This window comes from Psammomys obesus, unplaced genomic scaffold (assembly GCF_907164565.1).
Source record: "Psammomys obesus unplaced genomic scaffold, mPsaObe1.curated_primary_1811, whole genome shotgun sequence".
In the NCBI taxonomy this organism is placed as follows: Eukaryota; Metazoa; Chordata; class Mammalia; order Rodentia; family Muridae; genus Psammomys; species Psammomys obesus.
In genome coordinates, this window is record NW_026591086.1 from 7,812,316 (window position 1) to 7,833,147 (window position 20,832).

Consider the following 20,832-nt stretch of genomic DNA (forward strand, 5'->3'; position numbering starts at 1 on the left):
TCTTAACCACCAAACCATCTCTTCAGATGCCTCAAATTATTCGCTTAGTGTGGGGGAGCCTCACGTATACCGTAGTGAGGTCATACCTTTGTGGAGGTCAGAGGATAACTTGCGGGGGGGGGGGGCTGGTTCTCTCCTTTCAGCATGTGGGTGCCAGGGTCATAGCTCAGGCCATCAGGTGTGGAGGCATGCCCTTTACCTGCCAAGCCATCTCACTGGCCCATGTGTGTGCGTGGGTACATATGTATGTGTGTGCAGTACGGAAGGCACAGGTTGTAACTTCATGTATTCCGGGAGAATGAAGGAATTGGCTTTCTGAGGGGGTTGTCCGGGTAACCCTGTCAGTCGGCAGGATCGTGTGTATTCATGGCAGACCATGAAGTGCACACGCACTTTAGACGGGCGTTTTGCTTTTCCAGTGTTAAGACCTGTGGCAACCCAGAGTATGTTTGCTATTTTCTCAGAACGGATTTTCCTCAAAGCAGATCTACGCATCACTGACCAGAGAAGAGGAGAGGTAGTGAGGGAGGAAGCCTAACTAATTACTTCAGACATTTCCAGTTGTGACGCATTTCGCCCCTCCCCCAAAGGGCTTAGCTGGCTAATAGTATTACACAGGATGTCTGCAGTGACGCTTTTAATCATCTTAAGGGCCTGTTTACTTCTGTGAGCCAGAATTTCACCTCTCTCAAGAATGTGTTTCTAAATGAACGTGGGACAGATGAGAAATAGAAGGCAAAGCAAGCCATCGCTCGGAAACAGATGCTGCCTAAAGGAAAAGGTGGCAGCCTACAAATCCAGAACTGACAGGTGTATCATCTGGCCTTCCCACTCATTCTTTCTGCACAGCGGGTGCTGACTTTTCAGGAAGCAACTGAAGTCCCCTCCCAGGAGCCTGATGTGAAAACTTCAGTTAATAATGCTAGCACTGACGCTGAGTGCGGGTGGCGCACGAACGCCTGTAATCGCAGTACTCAGGGAGGCAGAGGCAGGCAGATGGATCTCTGTGAATTCAAGGCCAGCCTGGCCTACAGAGAAAGTTCCAGAACAGCCAGGATTACATTTAAAAAAAAAAAAAAAAAAAAAGACCAACATGAGGGGTTGGGCAGATGGCTCAGTGCTTAATAGAACTAGATATTCTATTAGTATCTAGTGCTGGTTTGATCCCCAGCACGACTATTGGTGGCTCACAAAACTCTGCTACTTAGATCCTAGAGGATCTGATATTATCTCCTGGCTTCTGCAGATAGTAGGTTATGTTAAAGTGTATACACGTGTAAGTGTGGGTGCGCGCGCACGCGCACACACACACACACACTCACATACAAAAATCTAAAGACCAATAAAATTGTGGATACTATCCCAGGAGGGTTGGTTTTGAAGAGCTCTTCTAAGCTCAAAAAAATGTTGTTTTGCCTCAGGCTGAGCCTAGAGAAAGTCCACAACTGCATCCTAGCCAGACCAGAATAAACCTTAAGATGCTCTGGCTGAAACTATAGGAGCTCAGGATACTATTTCGGAGGGTTCCACCCACTAAGAGCAATCTCTGATACTCAGGATACTGCTTGTGACTCGTGGTAATTCACGTTGTAAGATTTTTTTTTAATGGTTTGTTTCTTTTGTGTGCATTTGGTGTTTTGCCTGCATATTTGTGTCAGGGTGTCGGATCCCCTGGAAATGGAGTTACCAGACAGTTGTGAGCTGTCATGTGAGTGCTGGGAACTGAACCTGGGTCCTCTGGAAGAGCAGCAAGCACTCTTAACCACAGAGCCATCTCTCTGACCCTCTCACACTGTAAGATCCGTCCCTCAGCAAAATGAGTCCCCTGGAGGTGGGTATAGCTGTCACCAAGCCTGATGACTTGAGTTTGATCCCCAGAACCAACACCTGAAAGTTGTCCTCTGACCTGTACACACATCCTGACGTGTGAACATGCCCACGCAGACACACAATAAATATAACAAAAAAAAAAAAAAGCAACAGAAGTGGAGTTCTGTAAGAAACTCTATGCCTTCTGTACTCTTTCCTAGGCCTCATCCATAGCTAAGTGCCCCAAGGGAATCATTTTTAAAGTAAGTGCATTATGTAATATATGAAGTCCCTTCTAAGTTCCCATAGCCAAAATGAAAGCCAGACCGGGTAAAACCACCCTTCGTAAAATAGCAGCACATGATCGCCACCTTGTGTCAAGGAGCCTTCATTACACCCCAGAGCCTCACGCCAAAACAAAACAAACCCAAAACACAAATTACAGAATATAGCTTTATTTATAGAATCTTACAAATAAAACATTTACAGTCCACATGATATAAGTTACTTAATTTCTAATTCCTCTCATAACACCTGAGTTATTTAAAAAAAATACTGTGATGGAACTGTAAAGGGAACTATGAATAAAATCCGGTTTTTTGCAAAATATCACCCAGCTCATCTGAATCTCTTTGGAAGAGGGTTCATTAAAACTGGATCCTAAGAGATCCAGAGAAGTCTTCTAAAACCCAGAGTGAAGGGTTACTGAGGGAGGCTCCCCCTGCTGACACCAGACACTAAATATTGGAGGGCAGGGATGGATGACAAAAGGTGAGGTCAGGAATGAAGTGTGCGGTGACAGAACCCTATGGGTGGCTAAGGGCTCCTCTGTGTGACAAGCACTTTCCTTGCTAGTGTTAACAGGAGACAGTCGCTACGGGCAGTATGGCCAGGGGAGAAAGTCTGCTCGACTACTCACTACCCCTTAGAGTTCTAATATGTACAGATGCTTAAAACAGCAAGTTCAACTCTGTAAGTCAAAAACAAGTCAGCGGCAACATTTTCAGCTCATGGGGTGAATCTGTTGCCAACAGCAATGGGTCATCAGCTGGACCACTGGAGCATGGCCCCATACCCCGCCTGGGTCTGACTGATGCCGGCCTTCTGCTCTGAAGAAGCCCCAGAAGTTCCCTTTAAAGGCAGCCTCCTGCACAGGACAGTTCTCGAGTTGACGTGTGCACGGCAGGTGCTCTATCTCATCTTGAAGACTATTTTTAAGCTCTTATAAACAAAGTAAGCCACTGTCCTACTCCAGCATAAAGGGTATTTAAGAAATAACAAGATCTAGGAGGGATTCTAAAATTAAAAATATATTACACGAACAAGGTTAAGCAGAATCTTTCGATCTTTGTGGGGGATGGAGGAGTATTGGGAATTAAATTCAGGGTCTCTCACACACAGTAGGCAAAAGTTCTATCACTGAGCCACAGCTTTGGCGCTAGTCTTAATTTTTATATTTGTGTCTTCATTTTGTCTCGCTGACCCAGGAGCTCCATATGTAGCCCAGACTGGCCTGCCATTCAGTACGAAGCCTGGGTTGATGTAAAACTTGAGCCGCCTAAATGCTGAGACTTCAGGTGTGAGTCACCACGCCCAGCTCAGCCTGAGATTTTGAGTGTCAGTTTTTTCTATCTCGTGAAGCAGTTGAAGGAAAAAGGAAACAGAAAAGATAGAGACTCATCTTCAAACGATGACGAAGACTGTGACAGTAACATAAAAGCTTAGGTTCTAACAGTGACAGAATTGGTTCTTTGGTAAAACTGGACCCTAATCTTACCAGGACTGGCCCTGACATTCAGTCTAGAACCTTGATTGCTCAAGTTTCCTCTTCCTCCTACCTCTTCTCACAGGCAAGAGGTAAGAGCCGGAGAGAAACTGAGCAAATACATAAGTTTCTCCAGTGGTGTTGTCAGGGTTCCCAATTTCAAGCATGTCTCCCCAAGAAGAAGAAGAAGGAACATCTATGTATGTACATATACATGTGTTCATATATATATGTACATATATGTTGTTATATATATATACACATATATATTAGATATATGCTGCTTTTAACGGACAGTTTCCCTGTGGTTAGAACAGACTCAGGCGTTGGAAATGAACCAGTACTGTCAGTCATGCAAACAACAGCCCCGGGGATGTGATTGTGGGCACCACTAAGAAAGGCTCCGGGAGAGACTGGCTCCCCAAAGTGGCTAAGGAATCCACATATCAATATGATAATAATAAATTAATTCACGTAGTGAACCTGGAGATGAGCTCCCCTGGAAGCCAGAGTTCTGAGGGGGGAGGCTCCACAGTGCCTGAGGGCTGGCCAGTGGTGTGAAATGACAAGCAGAACCATCTGCTTTTCTGGACCAAATGAAAGCAATTTACACTCAATTCAATTCAGGATCCGTTCTCTGGAATTGTCTGGGACCAGGGAGGAAGTGGTAGCTAGACAGTACCCTTTAAAACCCACTGGCAGCAATGACACCTGCAGCCCTTACCTCAAGGTTTGACCTCAGGGTCCACAGTCCCTTGGTATTCAGCTATTATTTCCGAAGTTAGCAAGTCCTAAGTTTGGCCCGCACCGACTCCATTTCTGATTACCTTTGTCACAATAAGGCATAAACAACCGTGTACCCATTTTATGAGTCAGGTCCTACTTGGCAGAAGTCTTTTGCCAGGGGAGACTAATTTGTGCAATTTCCCCTCTAATGCAAACATCTTAGATGTGCTCTGAATTGTGCTCCTGGTGAGGCATCTAAAAAGTATCTAGAAAAGAGAAGCCAATAGGTAGGTGTGAGAATCAGGGCAAAGCTAACGGATTTGGGGTAGACCTCTTGTGACTCCAGATGCTGCACACAGCCAACAGGCAGCATCCTAATGGAAACCAACAAGCACCAAGGAGACAGGATATCCGCCACTAGTTCTATTTCCTTCTCACTCAAGATGATCCCCTGCCTCCCTACCTGCCCTACTCATTGGCTTGGAATGTCAGCCTCTTTCAGAAGACAGTTATCAGTCTGAAAAAACAAAAACAAAACCAACCAACCAGGATTCTTGTCTTCTGCTCTTTCTCTGTAAAAACACGAGAACCTATGGCAAGATGGGCCAACCTGAAGTCCAAGGTACACACATTTAGAATCACAGGCCCCAAAGCTGGAGGCCACCCTGATATTTCTAACCAAACCATGACCACTGACTTTCATTTTTACATTGTAAAATAAAATAGTCCACGTCTCTCAGTGCGTCTTCCAAGAGACAGAGACGAGGGTAACCAGGAGGAATAGGGAAGTAGGTCCTACGTGTGGCATTTCAGTTCCAGAATCATCAGTGGAAGGGGGTCAGGGAGACAGTTTGAGGCACTACCTAGAGATTCCCAGGACAGCTTCTTCCTAGGACAGAGCATTTTGAAACAGCTGACATCTGGATGCAGGCGGGATGTCTGTACCAGTTTTTAGAGAACTGCCTCTACCATGATGCTTCGTGGATACTGAGTCTTCAGGCCAGGGAACGGATGGCCCAGAGCCCGATGTCCAATGCCACCACCTCCCAGAGGGCAGGGCCCTACCCTATCTGAATCTGCCCTGAATACATTGTAAGGACCAGCATGATGGAGAAACCGGTTAGGAGGCCAAGATTCTGGATGACAAAGGGGACCAAGAAGCTGTCCTTCCTCTCGTCCTCTTGGCAGACCTCATTCATCTCAGGGAACTGAGAAAGGACAGAAAGACGAGAGAGTTAGAGATTCCGTTATCATCTTACCAATCATGGTGATCGGGGCAAGTTATGGTTTGAACCCACCCCCACCACCCTCCAATTTCAGGTGGTGTTTTTGGAAGTTCTGGAGACTTCTCTAAAGGAAGTAAGTCCCTAAGGGCATGATCTTCGGTCATTCCCTGTAGCTCTCAACAATAGGACTGCCAAAACAAGACCTGAACAATTCCACACCAGGTGACATTGTAGCACTGACTAGGGAACCTCTCAAAGCCCCACCCCTAAGTGAAGAGTCATAGACAATTAATGACTGCTCAGTCAGGGAGAAATCAAGTCTTCCCCAGAAATGAGCCCTCCAGTTGGCATCCAGTATACAAGTACACACAAGCAACAGTAAATGAACTCAGCAGTTTGTATGTGTATAAGAGATATGTATTATACATCTCTCAATAATTGAGAGAAAGGCTATGAACTTGAGAGGGAGCACAGGAGGAGTTGGAAGGGAGAAGGGGTAATGATGTAAAAATAGTACTCAGATGAGATTCTCAGAAAAAAAAAATTAAAACTTAAAAAAAAAAAAGACATAAATACTGTTACCATTATTTTGTGGTAAACAGCTTATAAGTAATGTTCTTTCTTCCTTGTTTACTTTTTGTCTACATATTACACCTTTCCTATCAGATTTAAATAAGGACCCTAGGCTGCGAACGATCAATTTTCTTTAATCAAACGCTAACACACAGAGAGAGAAAGAGAGCAAAGTTACCCCTTTAAAACCCAGTGACTTGCTGGGTGTAGTGGTTCACAGCTGTCTGCCCGGCACTTGGGAGGCTGAGGTAAGACTGCAGTGACTTTCAAGGCCAGCCTGGGCTAAAAAGTGAGACTCTTGTCTCAAACAAACACCAAGGAGAAACCCTACTGCTGTCTCGAAAATGTTCTATTATTATGTTATTTTAGATTCTTAAAACTTTGTTGGAGGTGTAGAGGCATTCTGCCTGCATGTGTGTTTGTGTACCACATGGGCGCTTGGGCCCTTGTAGGACAGAAGAGGTCCAGTGCCCTGGAACTGTAGTGGCAGATGCCTCTAAAGCACCATCTGGGTGCTGGGAATCAAACCTGGGTTCTCTTTAAGAGCAGCCAGTTCTCCTAACAGCTAAGCCATCTTCTAGTCCTGGATTGCTACATCTCAGATCAGTGAATGGTATTAAGAGACCTCAATAAAGCTGTTATTAAAAACAATACTGTGGGCTGGCGAGATGGGTCAGGATGAAAGAGTACTAGCTGTCAAGGCTGAGGACCTGAGTTCCATCTCAGGAACACACAAGAGAACCGGCTCTCACAAGCTGTTTTCCAGGAGAATGAATATGCACCCATACAAAGATCAGTGTTTAAAAAAATAAATAAATAAAAAACAAACATCCTTTAGCTGCCCTGCTACTTAAGAGTAGATCACAAACCACGGCACACTTACCATATCAGCTAGGGCAATGTACAAAAACATTCCTCCAGCCAGGGCAAAGATCCAGTTTGCAGAGAAGTGACTGCCAGCCAGGATGCCAAAGGCCAGACCCACGTAGCAGCAGCACGCAGAAAGGAAGTTGAAGAATAGAGCCTGCTGGATGCTCATGCCAGCATTGAGCAGGATAACAAAGTCTCCTACAACAGGGGGGAGAGCAGGGGGGAAGTGAGTCAGGATGCAGAGCACTAAGGAAACGCATGCTCCAGCTAGGGCTGAAGCCCACGTGCATTCAGACCCCAGACTCAGGCTGTCCCGGGACAAAGGCACCTCCATCTTCCAACTCTGGCGATGGCCTCCCAGCACAGGGGCTGGAAATAATTCATAGGAAAGTATGTAATTAACCAGCAGTGGCCTCATTGCTCCCTACCTAGAGGCCGGAAATAATTCACCAGACTTTAAAAGTAGATGACCAACTAGCAACGGCCTTGTTTCTTTTTCGACTGATGGTGAAATAAAAATAGCTCCCTCTCTCCCAATGGATGGCATGCTCAGGAAACAAAATTAGAGAGAGGGAGAAGCTAAGTCACAAGCCAATAAATTCCAAAGTTAGGACTCCAAGTTATGACTGAGTCTTGAGACGTGATAAAACTACGAACATCCTTAAGCTCTGGCTTTTCTGCTTCATTCACCTGCCACACTATGACAGAATCGCAGCTTCTACAAGATGAAAAGGACGTTAAGAGATGATCGTCACTGAGTACCCAGAAGAGTGTGTGGCACCTGGTAAGTCCTTTTCAACATCTGTTTGCCTATGATCCCCTTGATGATTCTAAAGGCAGGTGCAGTTATCAATCATGCTATACAGGTGGGAGAACTAAGCCACGGTCCATGAGGCTCACGGGATAAAAGTCTTCTTACAAAAAGCTCCATCATTCTCAGCTCTGCTCCACTCAACTGTTATAAATGGAAGAGTCAGACGGAACGCATTTGAGATGGTGTGTTAATTCAATGAGTGCTGCGGTGGAGGAGGAGGCAGCAAGGGATGAGACACAAGAAGTGTCTCACACAAAAACCCAGACAGCTGACACAGTGGGACACTCACCCAGCTCGTGCGGGAATTCCTCACAGAGAATGGCCACTGATGTACTGATGCCTTGGAAAACAGACACAGTGAAGGAGGCACCAATAGCCAGGCCATCGATGAAATTGTGGAGACCATCGCTCAGGGTGATCATCCAGGCCAAAGTACCGATATCAGAGTATCGGACCCCTTTGAGCCAGTAGCAAGCACTCTGGGATGCCTGCAGATCCTATGAGAAAGCACATCCCAGTGGACTTCAGATTACAGAGTGAATTCAGGTAAGCCTGACTCACAAAGGCCATGGCTTCCTAGAGCCTCCCCCAGGAGCTGCCGGCTACTGACCTGCACGGACATGGAGCCTACGATGACCTTCTCATCTGCGCCCAGTGTCTTGCCGTCCAGCTCACTGTTGCAGTGCTGAGGAATCATGTGGTCCAGGTCCCCATTCTGTAGCTTTTCTGTCACACCCTCCTCCTGGTCCTTCTTGGAAGGATGTGTCTCAGAGGTAAAATGGTTATGTCCATGATGGTGCTACAGAACAAAAGGAATTGGCCAAAGCCACGGGCCAACACAGCGCCGGCTTAGAAGAAGCAAGCTTAAGACAGGAGAAGATCTTATTCCTACATCTAAAGAAGCTAAGCAAGCCACACATAGGGATATGAGGAAAACTACTCTCTTCTATAGTGAGAATGCCAAACGTGCCCTGCCAAGTGCCCTCACACACTGCTGCACCTTGCCAACCCGTGTCAGCACTTTCTTGACGCTGAGAGTTTTCCCCCTAGACATTCCATCGCAACCAACTGGGTCTCACCTCGTTTTTCTGCTTCAGGAGCATCTTCAGGATCTTCTCTGTGAAAAAGAACAGGTAGAAACCCCCAAATACCACTGCAGACTTGGAGACATAGTTGTCCTGGGGGCTGAAACCAAAAGCCTGTGGACACAGGAGGACACAGTGAGTTTAAGTCAATGAACCTTGGTCACTCCCTCTCGCCTGCTTACCACTCTCTCCGCTCTAGGAAAAGAGGTAGCCTGGGAGCTCTGCTGTCTGCCCATTCTCTTGCCAGCAAAAACCCTGCCTTGACATTCTCCTGATTCGCCAGTACTAGCCTGGGTGTGCTGGGTATTCTCTTAACACAAAGGACAGGCCATGTTTTGGATTTTCTGATTCTGGGGTTTTGAACTAGGACCTTGTTCATGCTAGGCGATCACCCTACCACTAAGCTACACCTCCAGCCCTTGGGGTTTTATTATAGGTATTTTAGATTTACTTTATTTTTACTTATGTGTATGTGTCTCTCTGTGTGCGAGTGTGCACGTGGGTGTCTGAGGAGGCCAGAAGAGGGCCTGAAACTAAATTTGTAGGTAGCTGTGAGAAACTCTGGTCCTCAGAAAAAGCAGCAAGCATTCTGGACTGCAGAGCCATCTCTACAGCCTGGAGCTGAAAAAAAAAAAAAAAAAGTTTCTACATTTTTGTTGTTGTTGTTGACCTGTTTACATATCGGATCTTAGTCCATAGCCCAGGCTAGCCTTAAATTCACAGCAATCTCCTACCTCAGATTCCTAAGTGCTGGGATTATAGGCAGATGCTACCATGCCCAGCCTTTTCTGTCTTTCATTCTTTCTCTCTTTCTTTTCTTGACTAGGTCTCACTACATAGACCAAGCTGTTCTCAGACTCACAGATGTCAGCCTGCCTCTACCCAGCAAGTGCTGGGGTTTTCTCCTTTTAATGAGGACACTATCTTTTTTTCTGTCAGGACTCAGATAGACAGCACTCAGTCAGCAAAGTCCACATTTAAAGGGAGGCTACTTGCATTTATTTTTGCCTCATCCAGTGTCCTTGGTTGATCTGCCCATAAATACAATGGGAAGTGGTTTAGTTACAATTTCTAAAAGGAGAAATCTGTTCTGGTTCCACAGCAAGAATTGCAGCATCGTCCTGACCACAGAACCTTGAAAGGACCACAAACCAAAAAAAAAGCAGGCTATGTCCCTGCAGGCATCAATCTTGGAGTGGTTTAAAGCTAGGCTTAGTTACACACACCTGCAGTTTCCAGAGCTCAGGAGGATGAGGTGGAAACCCGGGAATTTGAGGCCAGCCTGCCCAGCAGGTTCCATCTCTTTAGAAGATAATAAAGAATGGAGTGGAGGGTATGTTGCTTTGAGTTCTTTCTGGAAACTTCACTTAATTATGTAAGGAAGGTGAGACAGGATTCACTGACACAGAAGACAGGAGTAGCCAGAAGACAGGAGTAGCCAGAAGAGCTGCCCTAAGCTCGGCTCATGGTTAAAGGCTCAATTCCTGGCACTCAGGAGGCTGAGGCAGGACAACAGACAGTCTGAGACCAGGTAGTTTATTCACTGTGTCAAAAACTAAACTCCAGCTCTCTCTGGAAGAGGATACAAACAAGACCCTCCTGAAGGGGAACCCCAAAGTACTTCAAAGGCAAGGGCTTCCTCTCCAGGTGTATGAAGCAGTGTACTCGGTCATAGCACTAGCATTGGCTTCTGAGAGACCTGGAGGGCAAATGCTAAAGAAGCCCTGCATTCAGGTCTGTGCTCCTGGAGAAGAGGTGTACCCTGGAAGGAAAAAAAAAAAGTGCTGGAAAAGAGCCAGGAGGTGTGTGGGGAGGGGGGGGGGGCTGGGGGGTGGTCAGGAGCACAGGACTTGTCAGGCCTGGGCTCTGGGCTCAGGGCAATGATCACCAGTATAGGTCTGACTCTGCGGGTTAAAAAAAACAAAAAAACAAAACAAACAAACAAAAAAAAAAAAAACAAAAAAAACCTCAGTTGACAGATATCACAGTTGCTCCACTACGAACACAAAACAATACTGTGGAAAACAGTGTTCTCAGAAGCATGTGAGCTCGCCTCTTGCCTTTGCTCAGGCCTGCCAGACCACCTACAGTGAAACACCTTGTGCTTATTATAATTAATGGGTCTACTGAAGGTATCTCACTAAATCAGATGAACTGTCTCCAAAGCTGACTAGCCAGGCTTCAAAACACTGGCTCCCTTCTCTTCAGTGGAAGATCACCCACACAAAGGTGCCATAGACGTAATGTGTGTCCTTCAGATTTCCTCTGCCCTCAAAACTCCCTACCAAAGAGAACTGGGTTTTTACTGAGAACTGTGGATTCTGTTGTGGTTCTATTTCTCTGAGCTGACGCCTCATACTGAGAGCCAGGGCTACACTAGCTTGCTTGCTTTCCTTTTTGCTTTCCTTTTTTTTTTTTTTTTTTTTTTTATTAAAAAATATATATTTGTGTGTGTGAGTGTCTTTCCTGGATGTACACATGTGCCTGGTGCTTGCAGAGGCCAGGAGAGGGCATCAGATCCTCTGGAACTGGAGTTACAGTCTGTAGGCGCCGTCTGAGTGCTGAGAAGCAAACCAGAACAGCCAGTGTTCTTAACCACTGAGCCATCTCTCCAGTTCCAAGTTACACTCAACAGTTCCAGCATCTTGGAGGTGCTCACAGGCCTGCAGGGTCGACCCTATTCTTTATCATTCCATACAAAGAACAGAGAGGTGTATGGCTGATCTACATGCAGAGTCTGGAGATGGTAAGGATGGGATTTCAACCTCATCAACCTCTCCTAGCGCCTGCCTTGGTCCTCACTTTACTTTGCAAACAAAAGGATCCTGGGGACTAGTCCCTGTGCCTTCCACGAAAACAGAGAGTCCTTCTCCTGTGCCTACTGTCGCCTAGCTGTCAGAGGGTGCTTTGGGTCAAGTGCTGCAGCTTGCCATACCTCAGGGATGAGCTGGAAGAGGGCGTTGGAGTAGAGCGTTCCAATCGCCAAGGCTATGAAGTAGAGCAGCAGCCTCTTGTAAAAAGTCTTCTTCATGAAGGGCACCACGCTGGCCCCCATGAGGGAGCAGAGGGAGATGACGGTAACGCAGAGGAGACCGTACCCCCATACTGCCAGCCCACCCCGGACAGGGAGCAAGGCAACCACCACGAGGGAAAGGGGGTTGGAGAGGAGAGTTGTGGGTATTAACGGAGGAACCCAAAAAGAAAAACCAGAGACAAGTAGGGAGGGAGAGAGAGACATAGGAAATTTGTTAGTGATTCAAGTCTGATGCAATTTCCTTTAATCAGTGCAAGAGGTATGAGGAATTTGAGGTGGTCTCAGAACCCTGTGACTACTGCCCCTGCTCCTGAGTTGGCCTGAGCTGTACCTGCCAGCTGGTATGACTGACAGACAGGGCAGGATACTGCCTCATCCCATACACACATACAGTGTGGGCTCCGGCCCGGTACAGACTTTGGACTCCAGGTCTTTAACAGGACACCAAAGCCACTGGGAAGAAAATGTTTGGTGCGTCACTGGCTTTGCTTCTGCATATTTAAGCCACATCTCAGAGACGCATTACATTACCCAAGGATGGTGCAAGATAGGACAAAGTGGTGTATAGGGCAAGAAGAAACACAGAATAGGCAAGACGCGCTTGCCCATCAGATTTGGTTCCCAAACAGTTGTGTTTGTTCCCATTTGCTCTGAGAGGGGCCCAATGTAGAAAGCAGAGTTCCAAGACCAACTCACTATAAAAATTTACTTCAAATGCATTTTCCAAGATGACACGCTCTGGGTTGTGAGTATGGCCCTCAGGAGGGGGCAGGCAGTACAGAAATGTACCAGGATGACAACCCTCGTGTGACCTGAAAGGCTGGGGTCACGGACAATGACAGTAGTCCCAATCAAACAGGCAATGAAACATTTCAAATCCTTAAAAAAAAAAAAAAAATTAGTAAATTCAATGGCAGGAGCTGAAAAAATAGCCCAAGATGAGGCCTCCCTTGGGAAGAACTTTCTAGAGCCATGTGGAATTTTGAAACTGTTAGGGAGCTAACCTTCCCTCATGACAAAGGAGGAGTAGATAGGGGATGGCACCTCACACGGAAGCTTTCCTCTGTCAGTCTCTCGGTTGAGGAGAGCCACCATGATGTGAGTTTATGAAAGCTTTCATCATACCAAAGAGATCAACCAAGCAGCTACACAACATTTCTCCAACAGGAGCATGTGCCTGAGCTGAAAAGGTTGGCAGACTGTCATCTTGGATCTTATTTTTGCAGCTCCTCGGTGATGATGATTAAAAAACCAAAATTACTGGACATTTAAAAGCAGTGGGGTGAGTAGACCAGGAAGTCAGACCTGTGAGGGAACGATCGAGATGCAAGGTGTGAATGAATGAGCTTCTCTTTCAAGCATTGCATTTGGGTTTTTTTGTTTTTTTTTTTGGTGGGCACAACCTATTTGCTAAGTTGCCCAAGCTGTGTTCCTCCTGCCCCAGATTTCCAGGTGCTGCCACAGCTGCCTTAATTAAAACCAGGCTCATGCTTTTGTGGCCAGTTCTACACAGATCCACAGCAACCATAGGTGAGCGACCCCAGGATCCCCCTTAGAAATCAGGGCCTGCCTGGTACATTGCATCCACAAATTGCAACTTTGCTTTGGACTCCTATAAATGGGGGCCCTGGGAGGCAGTGAAAAGAGATTCCCCAAGAGGGGACACAAATGGTAGGAACCTTGCATCTGATGTCACCTGAAGAGGTCAGGGGCTAACCTGAGTGAACAGAGGCCTGAGAAATGTTATTGGAACCCCTAATATGAAGAGTGAATTCATTTTTTTTCGGGTGACAGTTGCTGAGGGCCTCAGAGCATAGAGGGAGAGTGTCGGCCTGGGGCAAACTCGGCTGGGGCAGCCTGGGAAAAGTGAGCGCGCGTCTGTTCTACTGCACCTCAGGGATGAGCTGGAAGAGTGCGTTAGAGAGCAGCGTTCCAATGGACAGGGCGATGAAGTAAGTGAGCACACGGCTGAAAAACGCTTTCTCCGTGCATGGCAGGACCAGGACTCCCAGAAGAGAGGCCAGGTTAATCAGTGAGACACTGAGGAACCCAAAGCCCCACACTGTGGAGGAACAAGAACAGACGGGGGCCTCCATTACTGAGGGTGAGCACTTGTGCTGCTGACAGTGATCTGGGCACACGGAGATCCAGCAGCCCCTCGGGAAATGTCTGGGGGGCCGTCTCTTGCTGGGGAAGCCTCAGAAAGGCAGTGTCAAGGTTGCTATCTGAGCAGCTTACCTTTTGAAGGAACAGACCGGAGACTCAACATGGCAAAGGGAATAGCATGCGTTAGACAATACGTGTACTTATGATGACAACACGTTATGTCTAGTAGCCCTTGCTGGCTAGATAGGACTTTAGAAGGACAGTCAAGGACTTACCCAGACAGGGTGAGTCCACTCTGGCTAGAGGGGAGGTACTAGGAGACAGGGGATGATGAAATAGCCAAGGAAGGTCCTAAAGATTGGCACTCTTCGAGTTTAATGAAAACAAAGGGTAAGTAAGAAACATATTCACATGCTGGCCAGGACAGGGTCTGGTGATGTTGTGTAACAGACTGGTGCACACATCAATTATCAAAACCCACCACCATTCCATTCCCCCTTTTCTCCTTGCTTACCTTCAATGGCGCTTGGCTTGCCCTCCTCTGTCTGCTCATTTTCCTTGGTCGTTTGGTTTTCTGAGGTGCAGGCCTGGGAATCCAACTGCTGGAGAATGGTGGGGCAGAACTCCTGAAACTCACTCATCCCGATCTGAGACTGCTCACTGAAATTGTGGGCAGCAAAGAGATCTCCAGAGCTAAAGCACTGGAACGAGAGGAGGGGCAAAAAAGGCTCTTAGAATCTGCCCTGCAGGACTCAACCATGCAAGGACCTCAACCCTCTGAGAAATAAAGAGAAAACAGACACAGCCAAATTGCAGAGAATCTGGAGACCCATCTCCAGGGATGAGAGTAAGGAAATCCCCACTTGAAAACCTGGTTTGAATCTCACATCAGCTACCATCATGGCAAGTGCTTAGTGTACACAACTATAAATGGTTGGTGAAAGAGTTTTGGGAACGATCAGATTCCAAGTGGGACCTTAACCTCCACTACTTGGGTGGCTGAAGCAGGAGGATTGCAGCCTCAAAGGATGCCTGGGCTGCAAAGCAAATTCAAACCCAGCCTGCGCTGCTCAGTGGCACCCTGGGAGTTGTAATTCAGGCTAAAGTGTGTGTCTAGGGCGGACCAGGAAGAACTAGGCCCAATCCCACTGAGGGCGAGCCCGGAATGGAGCATAAGATTCCAATCCTGTGACCAGGGTGTGGTTTCAGAAAAGCAGATTCTATCTACACACCTGATAGTAAATTTGGCTGTACTTTACAACAGCCCAGGGAGCTATTCTGCTAAAGTGCAGATTGTAGATAGTTATGCTGGAGCAGGGACCTGTGCTGGTTAGCAGACGGAGGTACCCGTGAACTAGAGAAGTCTTGCATGGGAAAAAGAAATTATGCACACAGGCACGTGTGCTTCATGTACAGAGGGAACCTGTGACATATGCACACATTCATGAAGCCGGGAGAGGACACCGAGTGTCCTGTTTTACTACTCTCCCTGCCTTATTCCCTTGAGACAGTGTCTTATTGAACCTGGATCTAGGCTGGCAGCCAGCAACACAGCACTGGGATCAGAGATATACATGGCTACCCCGCCTTTTCCCTGGGGGCTAGGGATTCAAACTTGGGTCCTCGAGCTTTCAGAGCAAGGGCTCTTATCAACTGAGACATCTCCCCAGCCCACATTGCCATTTTTCTAACTGTGTTTTATTTACAGAAACCACAGTCCTTCTCTGAGTGAGGTTTTACCCAGTCACTCTGCCTCTGAGGGCCAGCCCTCTGGGAATGCTGACAATGTAGGTGTTTAGACCTATAAAGTCAAGGGCTGCGCTCTGTTGCCCCAGAACACTGCTGCAGGCCCTAAGGCCCGTAAGTAAGTATTCTGAACTCAGGCCGGCCACTCACTCACTGCCCACGGCCTCTCCGTCGATGCATGCCACACAGTGCCCTGTCCACTTTCTCCTTCCGACCCTCAGCCTATTCCTCCTTCAGGGTGTGGCTTCAGCATGCCTCAAGCACAAACCATCGACTATTCTGGCACCTTCACTTCCCTGTCTCACAGGCGAACTCCGTAAATATGGTGCATCCCACAAGACTCAATACTTCATTTTCATTCCAGCTAGCTGAGCTCCCTAACTGTGGAATGTGGGTAACCTGCAAAAACAGCCAGTTGCTCTTAACTACCACACTTCCTGACTTGTGTTTCTCCACCTCCCATAAAGCTCAGTATGAGGAACAAAATGGAATATAAGGACTCTCCTGGCTGACCTCTACTGGGCTGTGACAAATAACCCCAGACTCTGAGTAGCTCAGATGATATGGAAGAACCTTTTAGATGAGATGAAAGACTAAACTAGGAAAAGCCCGAGACTAGAGTCTTAGCCTCCATCCCCCAAGCCCCTGTGACACCACTCCCCAAAAAAGCAATTCCTCCTGCATCTGAGGGAACTCTGACGTACATCTGCCATCGTGTGCAAACAGTACACTCCACTGGACGTGCTGTCCTGGGAGCTATGGTTTGCCAGCAGTGACCCAGGTTCAGCTGCAAGCCTTCTGGGGACTGAGGAGGACCTCCTTATTGCCCCCTTATGAGCACAAAACACCATGCGTGTAGCCAGGAGGCCTCACTGGCCAGGCAGAATGTGCTGACCCCAACAAAGGTAAGAGCTGACTGCCACCAAGGCCTACCTGTCCCCTCTTCCTAAGCTGATGGGCCACTCTGTGCCCCGCAGTGTCGACAGAGAGGAGCCCTACCGTGGAGAGGTTCCTGTGTCCTCCCTTGGGCTGGGTAATGGTATCCTGGCCTACTCCCACTTTCAGGCGGTCGAGTAGTTTCTTCAGCTGTGTCAGGGTAAGGCTGTGGTTTTCTCCATGGCGCTCCATGAGGTCTTCCAGGAAAGAAGTGGCACTAAGGGGTGGCATGGCAGCAGAGGAGGCATGAGTCTGGGGGGCTGTTCTCCATATACCAAGCAGCACCAAAAGGAAGCAGCTAGGGAGGGCTGGGTGCAGCAGCTTCATGGTGACCAAGCACACCTAGAAGAACACGAAGCCAGGTTAAGGCGAGCTTCTCTCTCTCTCCCTCCCAACACTCAAGCCCCTGCCAATTCACCGCCCCCACCCCCCTCAGACTCTGAGTAGGATGAGCAACAAGATCTGACTTAGCCTCCCTGTCTACATGTTCTACCTGGCTTTGGAGAAATCCTTTCAAAGGGGTAAAATGATAAGAAAAAGGACATGCCGGGTACTGGGGTGCATGCCTCCCAACACCCAAGAAACAGAGGATCAGGATCAGGAGTTCAGCCACATAGTGAGCTCGGGCTATGTAGGAACCTGTTCCACCTAAAGGGGGGGTGGGGTACGGTGGAGAGCCTGCTTCAGGCGCCCATGCTCCTGTAATGAAACGCCGCGCTGAGGCAAAACTAACATTCTCCCTCCCTTCCCCCACCTCCACGGATAGAGAAAGGGGACTAGCTAGGAAGAGAAAGAGAATCAGTGGAAATGAGACAAGAGAGGGTGCTGGTAGGAGATTAAGATCGCAATGCATATACATCTATAAAAGAATGTCTTAACGAACTGTGTTGTAATGGGTTTCATTGTGCTAATAAAAATTTATTATTTTATGTGTATGGGTGTTTTGGCTGCATCTCATGTCTATGAACCACATGCATACCTAGGTGTCCCCAGAAACCACAGGAGGGTATCAGATCCCCTGGAACTGGAGTTATAGACAGTTGTAAGTCACTGTATGGGTACTGAGGATCAAACCTGGGTCCTCTGCAAGAGCAAACCAGTGCTTTTAACCACTGATCTGTCTCTCCAGCCCCTGATATAAAGTTAAAAAAAAAGAAAGAGAGGAAAAACAAAAGCAAGAGGCCCAAGCTCCATTCCCAGAATCTAAAGTAGACATAAATAGATAATTAAAAACAACGACAAGGCCACGGTTCTAATGAAAAAGCCTTACACACATACTAAAACAATCATGGATTAATAATATCTCAGATTTGCCTCAAATAAGTCAAGGTAAGACATCCAGATAAGATAAAACTGGATTAGGCATGAGTTTCAATATTGGAAACATTTATATACATACATTTAAAATAAATAAAACATTTTTTAAAAAGCCATAGATAAATATTGTATGGTCAACTAAAACCGTATCAATTTCATGAACTATCATGTGGTTATAAGAAAGATGTGGCTATAATATCAAATTTTAAAGCAGAATTATATAATACAGTTAAGAACAGAGAAGGAACAAAGAAAAATAAGAGCTGGCCATGATTTTCCTGTTAATCATTTACTTCCCTTAGTACAGTTATAAATTATCAACAGCAGCAAATATGAGAAGGCACCAGCCAAGAAGAATTCTATTACCGTGATGGTCCTTCCCTGGGGACAGGATCCGGAGGCCTCAGCACATACTGCTCTAACTGTCCAGAGCAACTGCACAGCAGCACCATGACAAAGCAACAGGCCTGCCTGAGCCCTCCCTGGCCCTGCTGCTTATAGACAATGTGCCCTTTGGACAAGTTACTTAACTGAAACACTACAGAATGATCCAGAGCAGCTTACCATAGCCATTAGCATCAAAAACAGCTTGGATTTCCACTCAGCCTTAATTACCTCCATTTTCTCATCTGTAAGGGTGGCACCCACCTCATTGGATTTAACGACCCAAGTGATGGCCAGGCCCTAGCCACTAACTACCTGGACTGAATTACTCAAAACCGGACTCTACCAGTTGAGACTAGCCTGTACTATGTAGTGGGGCAAAAGGAAAAGGGGATGGGTGAGACATGGGGAGGAAGGAAGGAAGATGACATCCCCTGAAAAAAAGAGTAGGGACTACAGCTCAGTCATGGAATAAGTATGGACCCCACATATACAAAATCCCAGATGTGATCCCTAACACTGAAAAAGAAAAGAGAGGCTGGGCATGGTGATTCATGCCTTTAATTCCTTGGGAGGCAGAGGTAGATGGCTCTCTATGAGTTTGAAGCCAGCCTGAGCTATACAGTGAATTCTAGGACAGCCAGAGCAAATAGTGAGACACTGCTTCAAAATAAACCGAACAACAACAAAAAAAAGGGGGAAGAAAGGGGGAGAAGAGAAGAGGAGAGGAATTAGAATGAAAGAAGAGAAAAATTAAAACCAGGCAGACAACAAAAAATCTAAGAATCTGCTTATAATCATTCAAAGACCGGATTACTTTCCGAGGTTTGACTTTCAGCCCGAACATGAGGCTGTCCATGGACTGTCATGAGACCCCCGTAACTGCCTTCACATTCAACTAAGACTCATCTCCTGCACCCTGTCAGTCACATAAGCCACAGCACACCTGAGGAGACTCTGGCTTTGGATCCCACATACTGGACATAAAATATTCTTTACTTGGGAGGCAGAAACAGATTTCTCTGACTTGAAGGCCAGCCTGATGTACTTAGCTAGTTTCAGAACCCTGACTGAAATAAGTAAGACAGGAAGCAAGTAAGTAAGTAATTAAGTAAATTAAGGGTTGCTCTTCAGTGGAACATACTTCCAGCCACACAACTGGAAGGACCAGACGAGGACCAAAAAGGAAGCCTGCAAAACTGTCGTTTTGCAACTCAACACGGCAGCCACCACCATGAACCAGATTACTCTATCCTTTGTGGGGTGGATCTTAGGCAAAAATTAGACTACAACCCACTGTTCAAAGGAAGTGGTTTATCTGGCATGGTAGCTCATGCCATACGCCCAGGACCGGAAAGCAGGAGGATGAGGTCAGCCTTGGCTACACAGTGAGTTCAGGGCCAGCATGGGCTATAGGAGACCCTGTCTCAAAAAAGAAAAATGAAGGGAGGGAAGGAGAAAGGAAGGGTTGGAGCGGGCAGGTGGAGGAGAGAGACAGATAGAAGGGAAGGAGGGAGATAGATTGGCTGTCCCAGCTATGAATTGACTGTTTTCCCACTGTTAACATGGGGGCTGGATGTGTGAGGGGCAGAGGTCTGTCTGAATAGATTTAGTTAAGGAGAGATGATGGGCAGCACCCAGCTTGCCCCTGACCGTCACTCACTGTTCCCTTTTAAAGAAGCTGGGAAAGATGGCCCTACTTAACAGATAAGGGAGCTGGGAGCTGGGGGCTAGGAAATGAGATCTAGAGGCAAACTGAATTTTTCACGAACTGAAGCCTGAATGACATGCAAGCCCTGGTATCCACCGTGGGCTCAGCATGAGGAGAGGGAGCCTGCGCCCAGGAAGCCGTGGCGAACTGCCAATTGCTGTCAGCCCCAGAAGGGACCCTAGATGCAGGTCTGGGAGGAGGGGGGAGTCAGGGGAACTGTCGAGGCGAGGCTGTCTTACAGGGTTTCTACTGTAGAATCCTAGAAGAGAGCTCTGTTCCTACTTCAAATACCTCTCGAATTTCCCTTCAGCAACTTCAGAGCACTATTAAAGAGGAAACAAAAGCCCTTCGTGTGGGCACCACGGCTGATTTTACTTTGGCAGCTCCACCTGGATGGGCAATCAGGTAGAGGTTGGCATTTATGATGGGCTGTTCTTTGGAACCCTTGATCCCTTCCATGGCTTTGAGGGCAGCCTGGAATGCTAGAGATCTGGCGCCTTCTGGCTGTGCCATAATACAAGCCTGGGGCTACTGTGCTGCTCCAGGAAGCCTCTTCCCTTTCCCATGCTGGCATGGCTGTTCGCCCCTCTAGGAGACACTGCTTTGGGTTTTGCAGACAAAGATGATGGATGTCAGGGCAGTCCCTGCAGGTAGAAGACCCAGTGAACCGAGCTCTGTTACCTGGCCGAGCCCTTGAGCTCACCTCACCCAACAGTAAGGGAGCTTAAAC

General features: G+C 47.2%; 1 protein-coding gene across 7 annotated transcripts in view; it reads right to left on the bottom strand.

Annotated features, from left to right (window-relative positions):
* Positions 1 to 2,248: 2,248 nt before the first annotated feature.
* The window catches only part of Slc39a14 (solute carrier family 39 member 14), a 44,568-nt gene continuing 25,984 nt past the window's right edge, over positions 2,249 to 20,832 (bottom strand). For 5 of the 7 annotated variants that reach the window (XM_055609550.1, XM_055609544.1, XM_055609546.1 and 2 more), the window contains 8 exons: positions 16,754 to 17,032; positions 14,523 to 14,709; positions 13,795 to 13,964; positions 8,863 to 8,982; positions 8,394 to 8,582; positions 8,073 to 8,280; positions 6,983 to 7,167; positions 2,249 to 5,508 (listed from right to left, as the gene is read on the bottom strand). In XM_055609550.1, coding sequence (XP_055465525.1) covers positions 5,362 to 5,508; positions 6,983 to 7,167; positions 8,073 to 8,280; positions 8,394 to 8,582; positions 8,863 to 8,982; positions 13,795 to 13,964; positions 14,523 to 14,709; positions 16,754 to 17,017 — 1,470 coding nt within the window. In that variant the 5' untranslated portion in view covers positions 17,018 to 17,032 and the 3' untranslated portion in view covers positions 2,249 to 5,361. Of the gene's footprint in view, positions 5,509 to 6,982; positions 7,168 to 8,072; positions 8,281 to 8,393; positions 8,583 to 8,862; positions 8,983 to 11,803; positions 11,974 to 13,794; positions 13,965 to 14,522; positions 14,710 to 16,753; positions 17,033 to 20,832 lie in introns of all 7 variants that reach the window. The other 2 variants (XM_055609551.1, XM_055609545.1) reach the window with 1 other exon arrangement.